Raw genomic sequence first — 23,853 nt, forward strand, 5'->3', positions numbered from 1 at the left:
TTATATTTTATTAGAGACAGGTTCTCACTGAGTTGCTGAGGCTGGCTTTGAACTCATATCTTCCTGCCTCAGCCTCCCGAGCTGCTGGGATTACAGAGAGGCATGCACAGCTGTTTGACTTTTCACAACTGTGATAAGTACCTGAGAAAAACAAATTAGGAAAGATTTATTTTGGCTCATGGTTTCACAGGTTTCCATCCATGGTCATTTAGCTCCATTGCTTTGGGCCTGAGGTGAGGCAGAACATCTTAGTACAAGGACATGGTACAGCAAAGCTGTTCACTTCATAGCACTGGGAAGCAGAGAGAGGGGAAGGAGCCAATGAATAGATACAGTTCTGAAGGGCACATCCAAAGTGACCACTTCTTCTAACCATGCCCATCAGCCTCTAGTTTCTACCATCTTCCAGTCCATTCTGGACTGATGAAAGGATTAATATCAAAGGATTAATCCACTGATTAGAACAGAGTCTTCACAATCCAATCACTTCCCTGAAACGACACCTCTGAACATTGTTTCAGACCAAGTCTTCAACAGATGAATCTTTGAGGAAATACTTGATATCCAAATAATAATATATAATCTATTTGACTTTCTTTCCCTTCACACTTTCCCTTGTGGCTACTAGGTAAAATTCCATATATGTATTAAGGAGGCAAGGCTAGATTAATGGCCTGGCATAAGGGACTTCTCCAGCAAGACATCTCTTTGAACAACAGGGGAATGTTCTTGGTTCCTAAAGATGGAAGGCTTATGTAACATCCTGGGAGTTGTCCTATTAAGCCTGCGGTGGTAAAGGCCATTCCTCTGAGAATAAGAACTTGGGTATTTTATCCATCATACAGGGAAAACCTGGGTGAAGCCACTCAAGAAAGGAAAAACAGCCTATGGAACCTGAAGTCTTGGACACAGACCTCCTCTGCTCCAATCTAAAGACAAGTTAACTTGATTATGCAATTTTAGGTTAACTTTTCATGTCAAATTCTTGTGTCCTGCCTGGATATTTTGCAGTCTGAGGCAGAAGGAATTGAGACCAGCCTGGATACCTTATGAAGACTGTCTCAAATTAAAAAAAAAAAAAATTTGAAAAAGGATTGGAGATGCTGCTCAGTGGTAGAACACTCGTTTGGCATACAGGAGGCCCTGGGTTCAATCCACAATCCCACAAATAAAAAAATTTTAAAAATACATATTACTATGTTCTATCACTAAATCTTTAGTCAATTCCCTTCCAAATATTCCAGAAAAACCTTGTGAGTTCACACTTGGCAAGCCATCCAACCATTCAGGAACCAACCACAGCCAGCCCAACACAGTGGTGTCAGTAGTAATCACTGAGATCAGTAAGGAGAGATCCCTAGTGGGAAAAGAGTATATTAGGCAACAAGAACCAGGGCCACTGAATTCCAGTCACTTCTCTCCCATCAATGATTCTCTTTCCATTGCCAACAGCAAATGTTAGTAAATTAGCTTCTTTATGAAACTTCAGATGTTAGCAAATTAATTTCTTTAAGCAACTTGAAATTTCCTAAATGGATCCATGAATCTTTGTTCTTCACGCTCAAACTTTGAAAAGACTTTTGTCCATTTGATACTCTTATTTAGCATTCATATTTCTGAATGAATGATTCATAATTCAAATACAATCTACTCTAGGTAATCTTTGCTGGTAATCTTTTTTGTCACCTAACCCAAACCTGTCTTTCCTCCAACCCTCCCTACCCTTTTCCCCATTTTGGCTGTGTTGGGGATATAAGGGCCTTGGCATGCTAGGCAATGGCTCTACCACTAAGCTACGCCCCTATTCCCCAAACCTGGGCTTCTTAAAATGTGTGTCTTCAATTGCTATGCCTAGGAGTGCATGAAACAGTATGCATTGGTACATTAGTTGAATGAATGTCATTTTGCTTTTTCCTTTAACAGTTTTCAGTAGATAATTCATGAACCCTGCAAAAAGATTCAAACTGCACAAAAAATTCAGTGTAAAGTATAATTTCCTCCCCTTCTCATCTCTTCCCTTAGTCACTATTTCCCCTCCAAAATTTATTATGCACATATGGGTATTTAAGTGTATTCCTGTTATTCTTTTATACATGGTAAACAAAAATTGGGCTGAGATGCAGCTCCGGGTAAGAGTGCTTGCCTAGCTTTCCTGAGTAAAGAAGCCCTGGGCTCAATACTCAGCACTGCAAAACAAAAGCAAAAAACAAAAACACCCATATTCATATAAAATAACATATACGTTATATGCACATGTACATAAACTGTGTGTGTGTGTGTGTATGCTTTAAAATGTTAGGTGCTGCGGGGGTGGGGGGCTCCCCTAGCACATGCAAGGCCCCTGGGTTCAATCCTTAGCACCACATAAAAATAAATAAAATAAAGGTATTGTGTCCAAATACAACTAAAAAAATAAATATTAAAAAAATGTTAGGCACGTCTTATATATTTATATACAAGAGTCGCTCTGTATTCACGTAAGACAAATCAGGTTTATTTTTAAAAATTGAGACAGTGTAGTATTTCATGGAAAGGATGTACAACTTACTTCCATCTCTGGTTTATAGTTTCCAATTTACAAAAACTACGTTCATTACTACTCTCAAGGCCTACAAACAGAAATATCATCGCCCCTCACCCCACTGTCAGTGGCTCCCACATTATCAAATATCTTTTCACCATCTCAGGGCAGGACCATCCCAGGGCAGGGTCCTGAACCCAACCGAACGTCACCCCGGCCTTCCCACAAAGTGCCCGCGCCTCACCGAAGGGCAGAAGGCTAGTCGCCCGCGCGCGGATTACGACGGAGCCGAACAACCCCCACCCCCGCCGCGGCTCCGGCCCCAGCGTCTCCCGGCCGCCGTAGTAGCCAGCACAAACGTGCCAGAACTGGCGCCCGCCTCGCCCCGTTCAGGGTCGCAGGGGACCCGGCGTAAGGGGCGCGGCTGGCTCGGCGCGGGGCGGGGCTCCGGCGGGGCTAGGCGGGGCTCCGGCCGGCGGGGCGCGGCCGGCGTGCAGAGCTCCTCCTCTTTCCTCCGGCGGCGCCGGCGGCTGCAGCACTTCCGGGTCGGCGCGGAGGCGGGGCGGAGGCGCCGAGGCGGCTGTTATTGTTCGGCTGGGCTCAGCCGGGCGCTGTCTCACTCGGCTTCGCGGGTGTCAGTTTGTACCGCTTCCTCTCGGCCCCTCACTCCCAGCGGCTGACGGCCACGGCGGCGACAGCGGGCGGGGCCTGGCGTTTCGAGGCAGCGGCGCCGGGGTGAGGGGCGCGGAGGAGGAGCAGTAGCAGGAGGAGGAGCCGTGTGCCCTGGCACCGAGCGGCCGCGGCCATGGCGTACGCCTATCTCTTCAAGTACATCATCATCGGCGACACAGGTGAGGGCTTCGGGCGCGGCCCAGCAGCTGTCTGCGGCCCTCGGGCCGGGGCCGAGGGGCAAACGGCGCCTTGCGGCGTCGCGGGCGCAGACTCCACCCGGCACCTCCCTCCTGGCCGCGCCGCTCCATTTCCGCAGTGCTGGAGCTGGTGACGTGGGCACTGGAGCGGCCGCGGCCTGGTCTGGCCAGGCCCGGTCCGCGGCCCCCGCCCGGCCAGCCCTGCAGCCGACAGCCGCGGCGGCCGTTTGCGATGCCGGGTCGGGAGACTGTGTGACAGCAGTGCCGCCCGGCACCGAGCCGCCAGGGCCCGTCTCAAATCACTGCACTCCGTCTCTAGGGCCTCCTTTCTTGGGTCTGTTCGCGGCCCCAGAGCAATAGGGAGGCAAAAGAGAGCAGAAGGTGATGTGACCCTGGTTTTGATTTTTCTGATTAGTCCCACCTTCTCCGACCTGCACGCACCCGCCCAGGCCTGAACAAGGCGCTCCCTTGGTGTAGAACAGCCAGCTGAATGGAGAAGAAACCCTTTAAAAAAAAAACACATTATTTTTAATACCCTCAACTCCCAAGTCAATAAGTTACATCACATGAATAGACGAGTGGGTAATCCCTTTCGGGGTCATTAAAGCACCAAAGAGTTCTGGCTACTTTTGCCACGTGTAAACTGGGTTTTATTTGACTTGATAGTAATGCAAGGCCAATCACTGCTCTGGGTGTGTGCTTATGTGTGTGTATGTTGGGGACGCTATTTCAGTCGTGTCAAGTCCTGGGTCATAACTACTAATTTTCGGATGATCTCATGTCCATTAGAAGCAGAAGAAAAGTCAATTATTTTCAATTAAAATAACATCCTAGTATGTTTCACAAATATATCAGCAAACTTATAAAATATTTTTAATACCTGCGATTACTTTGAATCTAATAATAAACATAAGACTGTTCAGGTGTTATAACTATTAATATACCAGAGTCTGATTTCAGTGGTTACTCTTGCACAACTTTGGACCCTTTGCACAACTTTGGAAATGTAAGCAGCAACTTGTAGTTGCGCTAATGATGTATCAGGTTCTATAAGTAACTATGGAAGCATGTTGTTTGCTGCCTAAGAGGAAAACTTGCTTCTATAAATGTGCTTTTTTTCAGCATTTTTTGGTGGGAGGGTTGCATGTGAATGGAAACTGGATGGCTTTCTATGTAAAATCCTGGGTAAAAGCAGTGTTTTCAAAATGTTTGGTAACAAAATGTTGTGGTATATTTGGAAAGAAAGGAGGATTCTAAAACCATTTAGATTATTTTAAAAAATGAGATTGGGAAGGTGTCAGATTAACTATAAGATGAGTAGGTTTGAGAAATGGATGAGTAACAGATTACCTTAGCAGTAGCAAACATGCAAGTTTAGACTTTGCAGATTACCTTTCAACTTTTATTTTATTTTATTTTATTTTTTGTGGTAGTGGTACTGGAGATCCAAACTCAAAAGGACCTCCTCCATATGAGGCAAGTGCCCTACCACTCAACCACAGCCACAGTATTTCAGCTTTTTTTTATTGAGGACCTACTATGGATAAATAAAGGATTGTGCAGGGAGAAGTGTGGCTATAATATTAACAAGTTGGTGCTCCACCCTCATGAAATATGTACTTGTCCAAAAATTCCCTAAGCAGTTCAAAGGGAAGGCATACCTTTCTCGGCATTGCTGCTGTTAGGCACTGAATATTGGACACTTGACTCTGTAAAGTAGCATTTTCTCCCCACTGTCATTCCACTAGTACAGTTCACTTGTCAGTTTAATCTTTCTGAAATGTGTCAGGTGTCAGGAGGCAACTTCTTTGTTCCCTCATGGTTTTTCAGTTTGAGCTTCAATAAATTCCATATTTTAGTTCCTATTTACTTTTCTAGCTTTCTTTCTCTGTATTTTCCACCTTGCCAGTAGATTTTCCCCAGGCCCTGCTGCTCCCTCTTCTTGGAGTACCTTCTTGTCACAGATTTTTCTTGAGAAAATCTGTCAGTCCTTCTCAGTCTTATCCAGGTCTTCTGTAAGGCCTGCAGAGTCAACATTTGTTGAGCTCTTACTATATGCCAAGATTTTCCTGATGTCCTGACTGGAAGTGACTGCCGCTTTTCTGCATTTTTATTTCTTGTTTTGTATCATTCTTCTGATGTTAATCCCAGTCTGTTTTGTTTTATGGGTAATTGTCTAGGCATCTCTATTTGATTATGTGTTTTTTTTTAATTTTCTTTCTTTTCTTTTTTTTTTTTTTTTGTAGTTGTGTTTGAATAGCATGCCTTTATTTTATTTATTGCTGTATGGTGCTAAGGATCAAACCCAGTGCTTCACACATGCTAGGCAAGCACTCTGCCACTGAGGTATAGCTTCAGCCCTCGAATATGTACTTCTTGAGGGTAAAAAAGTGTTTTGTATGACTTTTGTTTCAGGGAAGAGCTAGTATTAAGTAGGCCTAATATATTTAATTAAATTAATAAAGAAGAAGCCAAAAAGTCCACTATATTCCTGTTAGTATACATTAATAACTCTATAGAATTTTTTTAGTCGAGTCTACCACTTTCTTGCTTACTGACTTTGATCCAAATCCTTTACCATTTCCTAATGCAAATTATACCCATAGTTGTAATGTGACCCTCCCCACCAAAAGATGACATTAAATCAATAGTTTGAGTTCCATCTTGATTTTTTTAAAAAGTCATAGTATGAAAAACATGCAACTTAGAATGAAGGAAATCACTAATTTTCCTGTCTTTCACTTTCCCTAATCTTTAAAACAGTCATTCTTAGCCTTTCCTCCTCTTAGTCCTATGTGTTATGAAAGGATAAATGTAAAAGTGCTTTGATTTCTCAAAAGAAATAAATCATGCACATTTTTCCTTTTTAGGATTCCCTCTTTTAAGGAAGATGCTGTTAACACTTCTATATTATGATACTGTTGAATTGTTTTTTTACAGTAAGACCAAATGCAGTTAAATGTAGCTTTTATTTTCATAGGTAATGTCTTGTTTCTGAAAAATCATTTAGGAAAATATGTTATTTAAATCTAGATATAAAGTGGAAAGTGCAAGCCTAATATTATAAGCAGATAATTATCAAGAGAAAAATTATAATAAACCCATAATTTGTTGCTCCTAAAATTCTGGCATCTGTCTACCATTTTAATCTCATCACTAACCAGGCACCTCAGCCAAGCACTCAAGTCAGGAACCAGGTTGTATCCTTTTATCTGAAATGCCCCTTCTTGTCCCACCTGGGGGTGAAGGAGGGACATTATGTCAGAACCTTGTCACCTGGCCAATTCCTATTCAAATTGTTCTTTTTTTTTTTTTAAAGATAGACGCAAACTCCATTTCTTTTCCTTCTTTTTTTTTTTTTTTTTTGGTAGTGCTAGGGATTGAACCCAGGGCCTTATGCATGCCAGACAAGCACTTTACCAACTGAGCTATATCCCCAGCCGCAGCAAACTCCATTTCTTTCTGTTGAATTATATTCTTTTCTTTTTTTCTCTACTCTTTCTTCCTACTCCCACTTGCATTTTAAATAACCCTTTTGTTAGGACAGCTTTTGATTTTGTCTTAAATATAAAGGCATGCCTTTTGGTGAATTTTCTTTTCTTTTTTTTTTTTTTTAATAAATTTGCCTGCCATCAGGGGAGTTGCTGCAAGGCATAACTGCAGAGGTGATATCTGAGCTGAAATTAGAATGATGTGTGTGAATTTGCCTTATGGGCAAGAGGGAATGTCTGTATCTCAGGGAAAGTACATGTTTGCAGCTCAAGAGAGTAACCTGGGTTAAAGATTTGGGTGCTTATCACAAAATGAAATCATTATTATCTGAGAGTTCATGATCTGAACTATTGAAATTGGGAGGTTTTTTAGGGAAGCAAAAAATCTCATAAAAAGCGAATAGTTATTATCGAGCTTCCACTCACTGATAGTTAACCCCAAACTTTCTTCCCTGCATATTTCCATCCTTTTCCTTTAGCATCAGGACTTGTTGATTATAACATGATTCAAGTAGTTAAAGTGAAATTACATATCATACAAAAAAATGAAAACTGTTGTTTATTTGATGAAAATGATTTGAGAGATTTGGTATACAGGCAAAACCATTGACACACAGGAATCTGACAGAGTTGCCCTGCTAGAATCAAGTACCTTGTGGTCATTCATAGTGAATATTGACAGAAGAGAAAGTGTAATTGTGAAGGGAGCATTATTATCAGGAAAGGAGATTAAGAAGGAGGAATCAAAAGAGAAAGAGACAGGACACAGTTACAGACTTCACAGAGGAGTCAGATCCCAGAAAAGCAGATAACCAATGTCAAATGCAGAAGCCAGGGATTGTTGGTTAAAATGTTAGGAAGGCAAGAGTGCTTGCCACACTGTTAGATTTAAGAAGTGAATGAGAAGCCAGGCATAGTGGTGCATTCCTGTAGCCCCAATGGTTTGGGAAACTGACGCAGACGAATCATGAGTTCAGAGCCAGCTTTGGCAACTTTGCAGGACCGTGTCTCAGAATAAAAAGGGGCTGAGGATGTGGCTCAGTGGTCACACACTCCTGATTTCAAGCCCTGGTATCAAAAAAATATGTGTGTGTGTGTGTGTGTGTGTGTGTGTGTGTGTGTGTGTGTGTGTAGAAGAAGAAGTAGATGAGAAAGAGAAAGCAAGTAATAAAAATGTAAGGTATAGTTTCATTTATGTATTTTTAAAAACTGGATTTTTATTTATACCATGTAAATATGCAGAAAACATCTCAAATACACATTTAACAGTTACAGTGACTTCTGGGGAGGAGAATAGAATTGTATGTTTATACTGGGAAAGTTGGTATTGGTGAAATGGGGCTTTCTATATTGTGGGATTCCTCACAATTTTTTTTTCTTTAAGTTTTAAGCCATATCACATATGGTACTGATACTTTTTTTTTTTTTAATAAAGGGAGCATTGGGAAGTTAAAACTAGAACCATAGTATGAGCTATTTCATTGAATACGAAGTGTGAAAGGGAAGGAAGAAGTGAGATGTTTAGACAGATAATATCCATCTTCCTTGTCGAGTGTTCGTGTCCTTTTTGTCCCATTCCAGTCCCTCTTTACCATGAAATTAATTTTCTCTTGTATCTCTCCTAGTGTTCCCTCCCCTCCATGTTTTCTCTAGGTCTCCTCCTTTTAACAGTAGCCAGTAATTTTGCTGTTTTCTTTGAACAGACCCAAATTTTACCATCTCAGCTCTTTTCTCCTCTCCTGGCCCAGCTTTTTATTCTTTGCTCATCCTATTTCTGCAAGGCTGTGTCCTTTGCTACAAAGATTACAGTCACATGTGAGCCTCCCTCGCCTGCTCCCTAACTTGTAGTTTTCTACATGAAACTTTTCGCATAATTTCATCAGTTCTGTTTATTTGCAAGTTTTAAAATACTCTAGATTTTAGCTGTTTTTCTCCATGTGTAAGTAATAGATGTCTGGCAAAAAAAAAAAAAAAAGATTCCCTCTGCTACTGTACACAGGTAATTACCCTCTTTTAATTCCTGCGGTGTTTCTCAACTTCGATATTCTCAGATATTATATTTTAGTAGCTCTACAGTAAATACTAGCTATATTTTTTTAAAATGTATTTTTTTTAGTAGTAGTACTACAACATTCCTCTACTGGTCAATAATAGTCGTTTTTTTTGCCTATTTTTTCTAAAATGAATTTTTCTTTTCTTATTGTTAAACTTTCTCCTTTCAAACTTTTTCCTTTCTGGAATTTCATTTTAGTAATCCCTAAAGTATATCCATCACATTAGCTTTTCACAGTGTCTTGGTAGTATATTCTCATAAGGAATACTTCACACATTTTATAATTCCTATTTCACGTTAAAGGCTTATTATCTTTTTTTTTTTTTTTAGATTAACCTTTATTGGGGCTGAGATTGTGGCTCAGTGGTAGAGCATTCACCTAGCACATGCAAGGCCCTGGGTTCGATCCTCAGCACCAAATAAAAATAAATATATAAAATAAAGGTATTGTGTCCAACTATAACTAAAAAATAAATATTAAAAAATGAAATAAATTAACCTTTATTTATTTCTTTTTGTTGTTGTTTTTTTAATATTTATTTTTAATGTGGTGCTAAGGATCTAGGCAAGTGCAGTGGTAGCTCTGGAGTTGAGCTACAATTCGAGCTGAGGCTTGTTATCTTTTAATCCTTCTGTACATCTTTAAGATTACTATTTTACAGATGAAGAAACTGAGGATGTTTGGAACCAATTATTTTTGGTAAGAAAAAATAGAACAAAGTGTGCCATGCCCTTGAATACAGGATGGCTTCACTTTATTCCCCTTTTAGCTTCCCTCCTGCTACCTCTTAGTTTTTCATTTTCATAGCTGTGATGAAGCTTTAGGTTTCTTCAGTTCTCGTTTCAAAATGTTTTCAGGTATTGATGACAGTTACTGTGTTTATGGCCAAGACTGAGGAAGAGAGGAAGAAAAATGAATATTGATGGCTACATGTTGCAGCCAACTCCTTCAAGACAGGATAGTGTCTGTCACAGAGCTTGTGCTTCAGTGAGTGATGAATTTGTGTGTTAGGTAGGCTCTGCTGAGAAGACTGCATTCTTTGACTAGTTTATTCCTACTTGTTTCTAAAAGGATTTAAGGGCATGTGTATAAAAATTTATAATTTTTAAATGACAATGGTAGGAAAAGGTATGTTTTATAGTGCTACCATACCAAACTACCAGAAAATTAGGGGTTCAAACAATACAAATTTAACTTGGGATTCATTCTGTAGTTTGGAAATCCAGTATGTTTCACCAAGCTAAAATCAAGGTTTCAGCAAGGTTGGATTTCCTTTCTGGAGAGTTATTGCTCATTCAGATTGGCAGAATTTGGTTCCATGTTGTTATAGAGCTGTCATTCATCTTTCCTTGCTAGCTATCATCTGATGGCTTTAGCATTTAGAGCTTATGGAAATATCTGCATTTTTTGGTCAGTGGCTCCCTTTTTCCACCTTCAAAGGCAGCCACAGTGAGCCATATCTTTCTGTGTTGAATCTTTATGATTTGTCTTGGGTCATCTCAGCTCTCTAATCTAGGATATGTTCTTCACTTTTAGGGATTTGTGATTAGATTGGGCTCACCTGGATAATCTCTATGTCTCAAGCTCTAATTCTAATCACATCTGCAATTTTCACCTTATAGTGTAATGTTTTCATAGATTCCAATAATGCAGGTGTGGACATCTTTTGGAGGGCCTATTCAGCCTACAATAGAGGCCAAAGAGCAAATGAGATAGTATGGTTAATCAAAAGGGACATTAATTACTACGTGAAGTGTATAATACGAAGTTGCACGCACCTCTTTGAAGTGGACACTATGTTTAATGCTAAGCAGTGCAAAGAGACAATCCTAATCATTTACCCTACTTACAGTCTCCATTTTTTAAAAGTATGTACGTGAATATACTTAACTCCTGATATTAGTTTTATAGGGCATATTCTCTGATGATGTAACTCATTAAATTTGAGTAGTAATGTTAGTGAAGTCTCATACTTTTTACATGAGGAAAAGGAGACTAATAGTTTTATCATGCTGCTAGTAACTGACCAAGCTGGAATTTGAACCCATCTCTTTCTGACCCCAAAGTCCATGATCTCTTCCATATCATACATACTTCTTGATTCCCACAAATTTTATATCAGACCTCTTCCATTGGCCTTCTAATTGTTTGGTTTGCTCAGTTGCTATGAAGGTACGTAGTCCGTAAGTTCCCTTTACTTAGATAAGACCTCTACTCATACAAAACAGCAGAACTACCTTCTAAAAAACTAAGCTCTTTATCAGCTATGTGACATGGGCAACTTTCCTGAGTCTGGTGTCTTCATCTATAAAATAGGACTGAATAAATGAGATTAGATGTGTAACAGTGAGTTAAATAATAAATGGTTAATATTTCATATTTACTTTTTATCCTGCTTCCTTGAATGTTTCTGTAATTTCCCCATATACATTTGAAAACCTAACCCAAATTTGACCAATGCTATAATGTCTGAATAATGCTGATCAAAGCAAAAATAATTTATTTTTCCTCTTTGTGTACTCTAATGTGTTGACCACACACGCACATGAACACACCCCTCTGCTTATCTTCCTCATTTGTGGCCTTCTGGTACTTGAAGGAGTCTGCTATCCTTGACTCTTCTGTTTCTTTTCTAGTAGATTCTGGTATTTTCTTATACCTGCCCTATTCCTTGGTATCTAGATGTTTTACGGAAGGCTATTTACATTAGTGAGATAGTTTATCAAGATTTATTTTATCTCAGGTTTTTATATTTATAGCAACTCTGCTTAGTTTAATGGATCTGACCATCTAAAGCCATAGTGATTTATAAAGATTGACAGTTTTGTCCTAGGATCTATTTGTTGCAAGGAACAGAAACCCACTAGTTCAGAAAAGAAATGTAATAAGAATTTAAAGTCCAAGAAAAACTGTGTGTTAGCTTCTGTCACTGTGACAAATACTAGAGAAAGTCAACTTAAAGGAAGAAAGATATATTTTGGCTTACATTTTCAGAGGTTTCTGTTCACGGTCACCCGATTACACTGTCTGGGCATGTGGTGACGCAGTACATCATGAAATCATGTGGAGGAGCAAAGCTTGCTTTTTTTACTGTGGCCAGGAAGCAGAGAAGGAGAAAGCACGCGGGCAGAAGGGACCAGAAGTAAGATATACCCTTCCAGGGCAGCTCCCAGGGACCTACTTCCTTAAACTAGGCCCACCTCCTACAGTTTTTACCACCTCCCAGTAATTCATTCAATTATGAATCCATCAGTGGGTTAATCAGTTGATGAGATCAGATCCCTCGCAATCCAGTCACTTCCCCCAGAGCCGCACCACTGAGGACCAGTCCTTCAGTACATGAGCCATTCAGGGACAGTCAGAATCCAAACTGCAATACTGTGTAAACACATCTTAGGCATCTGAACACTCTGAAATCTTTGTTTTTCATTTACGGCTTCTCTCTCAATCCTTGATATAATTTAGAAATGTGTGTTTGCGGGTTTTTTAATATATTTCTGTCTTTCCAATCTTTCCATTACTGAATGCTGACTTTATTTTACGTAGATCAGAGAATATAGACTGTAAGTATTGATCCTTCAGTTTTATTTTGTTTTGATTTGTGTGGCATGCTGGGAATTGAACTCATGCCTTCCAGCTTGCTAGGCAAGCACTCTGTCACTGTGTTACATCCCCAACCAATTTGTTCAGTATTTAAAACTAATTTTATAGCTGAGTATTTGGTTAGTTTTTGTACATGTTCTATATGTGCTTCAAAAGTATATTGTTTGTGTGGTGACTTCAGGTTCATTAGATTAGCTGATACATGTCCATTAGGACAGCTGTTGGTATGGATCATATCTTCTGTGTAGTCATTTGTCTCTTTTTTTTTTTTTTTTTTTTGAGTTTTGGGGAGAGATGGTAAAATTCTCCATTAAATCACTTGGCCTTTGGGCTGAGATCAAATATAAAAATCCAGTTGGGTGTGGTGGTACATGCCTATAATTTCAGCAGCTCAGGAGGTTGAGGCAAGAGCATTGCAAATTCAAAATCAGCCTCAGCAAAAGCAAGAGCAACTCAGAGAGATCCTGTCTCTAAATAAAATACAAAATAGGGCTGGGTATGTGGCTTGGTGGTGAGTTCAATCCGGGTACCTCCCCCCACCAAAAAAAAAAAAAAAAGTCTAAAAATCCATTCTGAAAGAGTATTTCTTGTAGTTCTATCAGATTGGTCCCCTCCCATAAATTTGGGGGCTAATTTATAAGGTAGGTATAGAATCTGGAAACCCTCCATCTTACTCAATTATTCCTTTGTCATTGTTTCCCTCAACTTATTACTTAACATGATATTAATTTTGAATATTATCTGAATGTGGTATGTGCTTCTTTTTCTTACTTTTTTGATTAATTTTAGAAAATAAACATTACTGCTATAGTTGAGACCACTTATATACCCTTCACCTCTCTTTCCTACAGGTAATCTCCTGAATTTAATGTTTATTATTCCTGTGTAAGTTTTCGGATAGTTGCTATATATATATATATATATATATATATATATATATATATATATATATATATATATATATATGTGTGTGTGTGTGTGTCTGTAACAATATATAGTATCTTTTGTATTTTTTTTCCAAATCCATATTAACAGGATATTACTTTACTTTCTCTGAAACTTTTCTGTTCAGTATTTTGAGAGGTTTATGTATTAATGCAGTTTGCTCTGTTTCATTGATATTCATTGCTTGATTGGCTTAATTACCACCATCCCTAGTACTGGGGATCGAACCCAGGGTTTTGGCATGCCAATTAAGCACTCTACCACTGAGTTATATCTCCAGCTGTGATTGGTTTAATTTTAATTTTGTTCTGTTTGCTATACCTCAGTTTCCCCTATCCCTTTACTTATTATACTTTAGGGTAGTTAGCTTTTGTTATAAAAGAAAATACTCCATAGATTCTTCTTGTGCTGGCTTTTTGAGATGTGTGTTATAGTTCTAGAAATATACCTTACATTGGAATTGTGAGTAGAAGATATGTACATCTTCAGCTTTACCAACTGATCTGTCTTTCCAAAGTACTTATCAGTTGACTTTCATTCTATGTCATTTTTGTTTTGTTTTGTTTTTAGAGCCTATGGTTTTCTTTGCAACTCATTGTTGTTTTTTTTTTTTTTAATTCAGTCTGAGGTTCTGTGTTGTAAAGGGAGAATTTAATGCTATTATATATATATAGTTATTATTGAATATGGATTTATTTCTACTATCAGGTACCACCCTGGTTCAGTCAGATGAGTAGGGATCAAGGCATAGATCACAGGTATGCCCACTCACCATGGGCTTTTGATTAGAGATAGGTGTATGTCCCACACAAGAAGCAAGGTATGGTAGTCACATTTCCCATGATGTATAATGGCACCTCTTCTAAGACATAGTAGAAAATAATCTAATAGATTTTGGAATCAAACAAATAATTCCTAAGTTTTCTGTTCGAAAATTGGTATAGTACCTGTCCAGTGCACCCCTATCACCAAAACACAAGGTCCCATTTCCCCCACTAACCTTGTAGCTGTCTTTGAAATTCAAATGTCAATTATTGGTTTTCTTCATTTATTTATGGTTGATATGTTAGTGTAAGTAGTTTATTCATGGTTGCTCTGCTGCCCCCAGTATTTTTAAAATTGATGGATGACTCCCTTTTACATTTATCCATTCTTAGCAATAACTGCTATGCATCTAAAAGTCAAATAACATATTATTCTAAATCCTCTATGGTTATTTTAGCTTAGATAGCACTCTTATAAATTTTCCAATAGTCTAGTATTTGTAATTAGAGCATTTTGATTAGTGTGGTAGTTCTGCTGCTTGCTTATTTCTTTGGTCAAGTTCAAACCTCTTCATCTTCAGTGTTGCCATCTAGAAAAGCCAATAGTGCTACCTGGCTTATTTATCTACTTTACAGGATTTTTGTGAGCTTGAATGTAAATAATATGTACAGTTGCCTTATAAGCTGCAAAGTGCTGTATTAATAACATCTTAGAGATAATTTTTTTTCTGTTGAACTTCCTAAAATTAAGTTAGGAGGGTGAGTCTTGCCTATGGAAAAAGTTGTTCTGTTGACTTTAAACCGTAATTGCTTGATTTGAAGGAAATAGGATTATGTGGAAACTACAGAATGGCAGCTCTTTGATGCACATGTCCTCATGAACCACTTAAGATTTAAAAGACTGTCAAAATGGAGGTACTATTTTTTTTTTACTAGTCTTCAGGAATGATATGACCAGTAGTTATCTTCTACGTTCATTTCCTCTATGCCCACTCTTGTTGTTTTTGTGATACCACTTCATTGATTTCTCTTAATTTTGGAGAGAGTCAGCTTTGTAGATTACAGAAGTTTTGGGTATAAATGAACCTATTGATTATTGCTTTTTTATTTTTGATGGTACTAGGAGTTGAGCTACATCCCCACCTCTTTTTTATTTTGTTTTGACACTGAGTCTCACTAAGTAGCCAAGGCTGACCTTAAACTTGTGAACATCCTGCCTCAATATCCTGAGTAGCTGAGACTACAGGTGTGCATTATTGATCCTGGCTGATCAGTGCTTATCTTTTTGGATAAAGGTTTATTTAGTGTTAAGAGTATATACATGACCCCCAGACCCCCTCCCCCCAAAAAAGAGTGTACATGTCCCAGATCACTTGTGCTCAAAACGTAACTTGATACAAAAATTAATAAACAGCAAAATGAGTTACCCATTACAAATTGAAACAGTAATCATATGCCTGGTGAGTTGATTTACTGTTCCTACAAGTAAAGGTATTTGCTAACTTTTTTTTTTTTCAGGATAATCTTTGTCATTAGGTATAGAAATTCTATTGGTTTCATAGCTGAATATGCTTTTTTTAATATTTATTTTTTAGTCATAGGTGGACACCGTACCTTATGGTGCTGAGAATCAAATCCATGCATGCCAGGCGAGGACTCTACCTCTGAGCCAAAACCCCAGCCCCTGAATGGACTTTTAACTGATTGAAAAACTGTATCCATAAAGGGCTGTCCAAGTACCTAATTTTGAGGGTACATGCTCCTACATGGTTATGGTTTGTTTGGTTTTTGTTTTTTTACATTTAACATTGGCACCATTTTAGATAAAATTCATAATGGTTGAAAAAGCTAGTGTGTAATGTGAATTATAACAATCTAAAATGACCTTGGTAACTAGAGTGATTGGCTATACTTAGTAAAATGAAATTAAATAAAAATTAAGTTAAAGCCCTGTATTTACTTTAAAAGTAGCTACTATATCCAAGCAAGATTGAAATCTCCTGGTTAGATAATAGCACATGTTTAAAAACTTTTTAAGTTTTACATGACTTGATTTGTATGATTCAGACTAGTAGTAAAGCCAATAAATGAATAAATGTGATGCTAGGTCAATAAAAGTATAATGTACCAATAAGGCAGATAATAGTTCTGCTCTGTCAGACCTGATTGCAAGTCAGTTATGGAAAACCTCATTTTGGAGACTTCTATAAACTCGAGTCTGTGCTTAGGAAACCAAGGATATTATGACACTTCTACCAATTATAATGTTTTGTTCTGTTTTTGTGGTTCTAGGGATTGGATCCAAGAGTACTCTACCATTTAGCTACCTCTCCAGACTTTTTTTTTTTTTAATCACTAATTTTGTCACAGGGTCTTGCTAAGTTGTTCAGATTGGCCTCAAACTTGTGACCCTCTTGCATCCTGCCTCACACTCCCAGATAGCTGGGATTGCAGGCATGTACTGCCATATCTGGTTCAACCATGACATTTTAGGAACATAAGAATCACTGAAACACTTTAAGAGAGAATTATAATGACTTTTAATATTGGGTGACTGTCATAGAAGAGGACTTAGATTTCTTGGCTTTTCTTGAGCAGAACCAAGACCATTAGCAGGAGAGAAATGGATATGGGCTCTATATGAAATGGCAAGAGTTTGTTAAATGGTAAGTTGGTTTCTACTGGAGCTGTTCAGGCAGGGGTTTGGCAGTCATGCACAAATGGCAGAAAGTTGAAGTTGGCTTTTTTTTTTTTCCTTTTAAAAGTAATTTAAGATACTTTGGTAGGTAGCAGTCCTTGTGTTAGAGTTATTGAAATGAACAAGACTATCTTACCTTAAAGGGGAGACCAATTTGCTACAGTAATTACAAACAAATGTAATGGGCATATGTGCAAAGTACTTACGGGAACATGGAGAGGATTTTTTTTCTAACTGGAGTGAATGACTCATAACAGACTTAGATTTTCAGTAAAAACACTGAGAGAGCCTACCTTTTGTATGCTGAATACTATTGTGTGGCATGGATGTATGTGTGTTCTCAAAGTAATCCTAATAGTTGTAAATCCAATTTAAAAATGAAACATTGAGACTTGCTGTACCTTGTTTTATAATTCCCCACCTAATAGTCCTGTAGAATTAGTTTGTGTTCTTGCCTCTCTGTGTATTAGTTATGTGAGAAATGAACTGAGCTCTTCACAGTTATTTTATTACCAGGAATGTTACACAAAGTATGGTGGTATTTTTGTCAGAGTATAAGAAAGTTAGGGGGACATGGATGTAAAACTAAAGAAATCTTGGGACAGTACTGTGAAGAGTATTGTGTGACATAGGTTAAGGGGTTGGTTTTGTCCTCCAGGCAACTTCAAAGAGGAGTCTTATTTACCATTTTCTAATTGAGGTACATTTATACCCTTTACTAAGACTTTGTACAGCAATTAATGAGCCTCTTTTGCCATTTAAACTTCTCCCCCTACCCTTCCTCCTCCACCTTTTCTCTTATCCTTTCTGGCTTTTAGTTTCTTTCGTTGATAAATTTCCAGGCAAAATTAAGAAGTCATGTTGGATTTAAGTGTGACTGTGTGAATTTTCAGCCCTCATTTTATTAAAAAGTAACTATGTTTTTGAGTAAAAAAGGGAAATTAAAATATACTTGATAGTGCATTAGTTTACTTTTGGACTTCCTTATAATTTTCTTAGCAGACCAGTAATTAATAATATAACCATTTTGGGTCATATAGAAGTGTTGCTGGCTATTTAAGTGACAGAGGTGGTTGGATGAGGTCAACAAAATTATTTTTTGCATAGTGTTGGTGTTAAAATAGGGGGTTTTGTTTCATTTTTTGAGATATTGGGGGTTGAACCTATAGGTGCTTTACTACTAAGCTGCATCCCCTGCCTTTTTTATATTTTGTTTTGAGACAGGTCTTGCTTAGTTGTTGAAGTTGACCTTGAATTTGTGATCCTCCTGCCTCAGCCTCCCAAGTACAAAAATAGGTCTTTGAAAAACTTACATCTTTCAAAGGTCCCTCTTTGTACTTTACATATGTAAGCACAGTAAACAGTAGTTTATGTATCCTTCCAGAAACTTTCTATGCATCTATAAGCCTGAGAGAGTATTATGGGTACAGACATGCATGCTTCTGTTTGTCTGACCCAGTCCCACCAATAGATACAATTAGTACCTTTTCACACCTTTATTTTTTTCACTTTAGGATAAATCTTGGGTATCCTTCCATATCACCACATATAAATCTAACTAATAGCTGAATTGTAATTAATTTAATCTGTTCCTCACTCTGTTAGTCTGGATCTGTGGTAGCCAAAAATAGAAACCAATTCTGGTTAACTTAAACAGAAGATTTTTTTTTTTTTTGAAGATTGACTGGTTTACAAAATTGGTAGAAAGACAATAGAATTAAACTTGAAAATGGGCAAAACCAAGGAAGACAAGACATAGTCACATTCCTAGTGTCGTTATATCCTGCTTGGTGTATCCTGCTGAACTCTATTGGACTCTCTCTACTATAGCCACCATGAATTATCTCATGATTGACTGATATTACAACATTCCCTCCTCAAGATTCCAAGTTCTGAACAGGAATATCTGATTGGCTTAAGTTAAATGTCTCTGCCCTAGCTGCCAGGGAACTCAAAGAAAAGTACTTGGGTGCTAGATTGCCAGAAACAACAAATGTCCACCTACACCTGTTGAAGAATATTGTTATAAAGGGTACTATGAGCATTCTTCTACATTTGTGTGAGAAGTCAAATTTCCAGTTGGTATTTACATTTCCTTTTGATAGACACTGCCAGATAACCTTCTATTAAGAATATAGATTTAAGGGGCTGGGGTTGTGGCTTAGAGGTAGAGCGCCCGCCTACCATGCGTGAGGCACTAGGTTTGATCCTCAACACCACATAAAAATAAAATGAAGATATTGTGTCCACCTATAACTAAAATATAAATATTTAAAAAAGAATATAGATTTAAGAAGAATTTTAATTTTAGCTTGACATGTACTTAAATTCAACAGTCTAACCTCAGCATTGATTATGTGTATAACTGATGAATTACTCTGTTAATTTAGCAGTTTCATTTTATAGTTTCATTGTTATTGTTAACATCATTCCTTTGACTTTTATTAATCTGTCAATTGCATAAAATAGTTCTTATTGCTTACAGCCTTTAATTTTAATACAAACCAGTCATATCATAACATACAACTTAAAGATCATGTATAATAGATTTATCACATAATAATTTATTTTATACTTTTAAATCTAAATTCTTTCATTCCTTAGCATCATGAAAAAGTATTCTCTCAAAACTACTATAGTGAAATGTATTTCCAGGATGCTATAGTTCTTACAGTCTTTGTCTCTGAAAGGTTTGGAAAAGTGATGAAATTAAAGTATGCTAAGATACCTGACTTATTTAGATGACCTAACCAGAACATTATTATTTGGGATAAAGTCAGCATCATGGAAATATTCTTTTTATAAACCTTCCTTCATTAAATTTTTGCCCTGTAATTTCTCTCTGAATATTCCTTTTTTTCCTTTTAGTGTGCTACTGTCACCTGGGAAGTGAGCTGTGACTTTTTTTAAAAATTAGAAATATTGATTGCAAATAGTAATATGTATTTTAAAAATAACAAATTTAATTATAATCCACTAAATTGATTTCATGACTTAACTGGTTATGTTTACTATTTTAAAAACATGCTGGAGGACCTCAGTGATCCCAACAAATTGACATTCTCAGATTTTGAGAGAGGTCCAGTGGTATAGCGGGAAAATATGATTTAAAATTTAAAAGGTCAAGTCTAAATTTTAACTCTACCTTTTTTATTTATATTAAATTGTCTACAAATTGTTCAATTAGCTTTTTTTCTTTGATGCTTGTCTTTGTAAACATTAATGAAAAGAGAATAGAAATACCTTAGATTTCTCACAGTGGATTTATTTTACCATGTATATATCATGGATGAGATTTTTCATTGAATATGAATTCGATTATTGCCAGATTTGTTTTCTGTAAGCCACAGAATAAGGTATATTTTACATTGCAACCCAGAGTTCAGATATGTGTACAAAGTTAAATATGTATATTTATACTATAAATAAATATAAGTATATATTTATATTTCTAAATAGTACTTCTAACTTTGTGGGGTAAAGTCAAATCTTGCATTTTGTCATAATCCTTTTTAAATACTAGTTATAATCTACTAAATTGATTTCATGACTTAACTGGTTACCCTGCATGTTTTAAAAACATGCTGAAGGACCTCACTGATTCCAACAAACTGACATTCTCAGATTTTGAGAGGTAGATGTAGTTCAGTTTCTTTGTCCTGATTCTACTATTAAAAATAGTGAGAGACAGCCCCATGAGTTGGGAGGAACAAAAAGAACAGGGATGCTATTTTGGCCATATTTTGTTATCTTACTTTCTCTTAGCTTCAATACTCTAGAAGTTACTCTCTGAGAAAATTAGTAAATGATCCTTTTTATTTTCTAATTGTAAAATATTTACATTATTAAACTTTGTGTTTATACAAATATTGCACTTAAAGATAAACCAGGTCTTCCAACAACTCTACTTCAACTTCACAAACTAAAATTGACTTTTCTTTTTTTTAATATTTTTATTAGTTGTTGATGGATCTTTATTTATTTATTTATTTATATGTGATTCTGAGAATTGAACTCAGTGCCTCACACATGCTAGGCAAGAGCTCTACCACTGAGCCACAATCCCAGCCACTAAAATTGACTTTTCTTATTGATAGATGTATTAATTATACCAGATTTAACAGTCAGAGTCAAACTAGAAGACAGAAACTACCCAGAATTTTGAACATGCAAGTTTAATATAAAGAATCTATTAAGCAAGGGATTAGAGTAATGGGTAGAATTGGCTAAAGGTTGGAGAGAACTCCAAAGAATATAGTAATAACAGATGGTGGAGGGACTGACTACTATCTCTGAGACTAGGCATAGCATGGAAGAAAGGAATCCAGGGATCCAGACTTCATTGAGGGGGCATGGCTGTGTCCACTAGATGGCACAGAAGTTTACTGAGGGACTGAGATGGTCTTGGATGAGCTTCCACCTGCATTCTAGGGGAAATGGTGCTGTGCCTGGAAACTCCAGCAGAGGTAGCTGAGGGAGTGATGGGGACATTTGGCCATAGAGAGGTGCCAAGTGCTGCTGCCTTCTGCTGGATCTCAATTGTGCCTCCTTCAAGGGATGTTCCAATCTCACTAGCAAGACAGAGTGGATTTGGATCTCTGAAGCAGTCAATTGAGAAATGGCACACTGATATACTCACGAGAACTAACCTCGTCAAATGAAAATTACACTTAAAGGACAGATGATATCAGAGATGCAATTCTAATTTAGCACAGTCATATTTTCTTTCTATAGCATATTATTCAACCTGAAAGATCTACTATTGAATCTAATGTTTTTTGAGAAGTTGATTTTTTTTTTTTAATGTAGACTAGAGTTGGGTGTGGTGGCACATGCCTGTTATCACAGTGGCTTAGGAGACTGAGGCAGGAGGATCATAAGTTCAAAGTGATCCTCTGCAATTACATGAGTCCCTAAGCAACTTAGTGAGACCCTAACTCAAAATAAAAATGGGATGGGGAAGTGGCTTAATGGTTGAGTGCCCTTGTGTTCAGTCCTGGTACACCTACCCATATATATATACATACACTAGAATTGTTATATAGAAAAGAAAAGTCTAGATTTTATGGTATCTTTGGTGAACGTGAGCTACATTACTTTAATATTCACTGAATATTTGCTTTCTAAGCCAGTCATCTTTACAAAGTAGTTTTTTTAACTATGGAAAAAATGAAATGTCACTGTTGCTAAGGAAGGAAGCTAGGTGTATAAACTGACAATAAAAGTACATGTGTAAGTGCTTAATGAAGTATGAATAGAGTGATATGACTTTAATAGATAAAGTGTTAGTCTACATACAAAAAATGCAGACTTGTTATCACTTTATTCTTTTTATGCTCGCTCTCATTTCTCACAATAGTTGACAAATAAGGTAGGTGATTTGTTTACCATTCTACACACAAATGGGGCCTAGAGAGCTGAAACAGCTTTTTCTGTCAATGGTCATATACGTGATTCAAATCTATCCATTAAATATTTGTCATCTCTTAAGTTGGTGGTATACTTTGAAGTCAGAAGGTAAAATCAAATGTAAAACACGGACTAGATACTCTGGTGAAGAATTTTTTGGGAAGTTAAGATATGTCCTTATCCTTAAGGATTAAAATCTGACAGTGCTGATAGAATATGAAAAGGGTTCTAAGTGAGGACCTGGAGAAAAAAACCAAAACCTTGCCATTTCATATGGTTGGGAATGCCTTTCCTCCTTAGAAAACTATAGAGTAAGATGGCATTTGAGTTCTTGGAAAATGGATAGGATATGGGAATGTGGCTCAGTGGTAGAGTGTGCAACAAGCTCAAGACACTAGGTTCGATCCTTAACACCAAAAATCAAAAACAAAAGTAAAAAATGAGACAGAGAAGAGAAAAACAGAGAGTAAACAAGTACAGATGGTTAAAAAATAAAATAGGAAAAAACAGACATGGGTCAGACAGTTATTGGAAATAAGGCTGGAAAGATAAATCCACTGAACATGTTGTAGGTATATGTTATAGGTTAAGGTAGAGTTTGAATTTCATTCTTTAGATGGTATAATGCATTGACTAGAATTATGCTTAATGATTGGCATACATTCTGAGTAATGTATCACTAGGCAGTGTTATGTGGACATTGTAAAGTACTTCACAAACCGAGATGGTACAGCCAGTTGTTCCTAGGGTGCAAACCTGTAGGAAGTTCTAACACAGTGCTAAGCATTTTATGTCACTAAACATATCTAACCAGAAAAAGTGCAGTAAAAGTATGATATAAAAAAATAAATGGTACTTGTAGGACTGGGTGTGGTCTAGGTAAGTGGTGAGTAAATGTAAAAGCCTAGGACATTGGGCTGGGGATGTGGCTCAAGTGGTAGCGCGCTCGCCTGGCATGCGTGCGGCCCAGATTCGATCCTCAACACCACATACAAACAAGGATGTTGTGTCCGCCGAAAACTAAAAAAAAAATAAATATTAAAAATTTTTTTTAAAAAAGCCTAGGACATTACATTATTGTACACTTTATAAACACTCTACATTTTGTCTATCAATCTACAAATATAGATTTGTTAAAAAAATCTTCAATGATATGTTAATCTTAGCTTACTGTTTTACTTTGTAAACTTTAATTTTTTAAACCTTTAAACTTTTTTGCTAATAACACTTGTCTTAAAACACCAAAACATTGTACAGATGTGGAGAAAATATTTTTCTTTATCCTTACTCCATAAGCTTTCTTCTATATAAATAGTTTTAACTTTTTTGTTAAAATATAAGATATATCAGTCTATGCTTTCACATGGTCTGAATTGTTAGTATTTCTATCTTTCACCTCTACCTCTTGTCCCACTGGGAGTTCATTAGGGGCAATAACAGCTATAGAGAAGTCATATCCTTTAATTAAAAATTACTTCTTCTGAAATTCTTTCTGAAGG

The 23,853-nt window shown here is 37.2% G+C and overlaps 2 protein-coding genes across 13 annotated transcripts in view; one reads left to right on the forward strand and one right to left on the reverse strand.

Moving 5' to 3' along the window:
- LOC110597892 (uncharacterized) overlaps positions 1–3,999 on the reverse strand; it is a 179,430-nt gene extending 175,431 nt beyond the window's left edge. For all 11 annotated transcript variants that reach the window (XM_078017074.1, XM_078017068.1, XM_078017073.1 and 8 more), the window contains exon 1: positions 2,766–3,999. In XM_078017074.1, the coding sequence (XP_077873200.1) occupies positions 3,338–3,913 (576 nt within the window). In that variant the 5' untranslated portion in view covers positions 3,914–3,999 and the 3' untranslated portion in view covers positions 2,766–3,337. The remainder of the gene's footprint in view (positions 1–2,765) is intronic.
- The window catches only part of Rab2a (RAB2A, member RAS oncogene family), an 85,982-nt gene continuing 65,360 nt past the window's right edge, over positions 3,232–23,853 (forward strand). Inside the window, exon 1 of one of the 2 annotated variants that reach the window (XM_078017064.1) lies at positions 3,232–3,372. In XM_078017064.1, the coding sequence (XP_077873190.1) occupies positions 3,327–3,372 (46 nt within the window). In that variant the 5' untranslated portion in view covers positions 3,232–3,326. The remainder of the gene's footprint in view (positions 3,373–23,853) is intronic. The other variant, XM_078017065.1, reaches the window with a different exon arrangement.

Source organism: Ictidomys tridecemlineatus, chromosome 7 (assembly GCF_052094955.1).
Source record: "Ictidomys tridecemlineatus isolate mIctTri1 chromosome 7, mIctTri1.hap1, whole genome shotgun sequence".
Lineage (NCBI taxonomy): Eukaryota > Metazoa > Chordata > Mammalia > Rodentia > Sciuridae > Ictidomys > Ictidomys tridecemlineatus.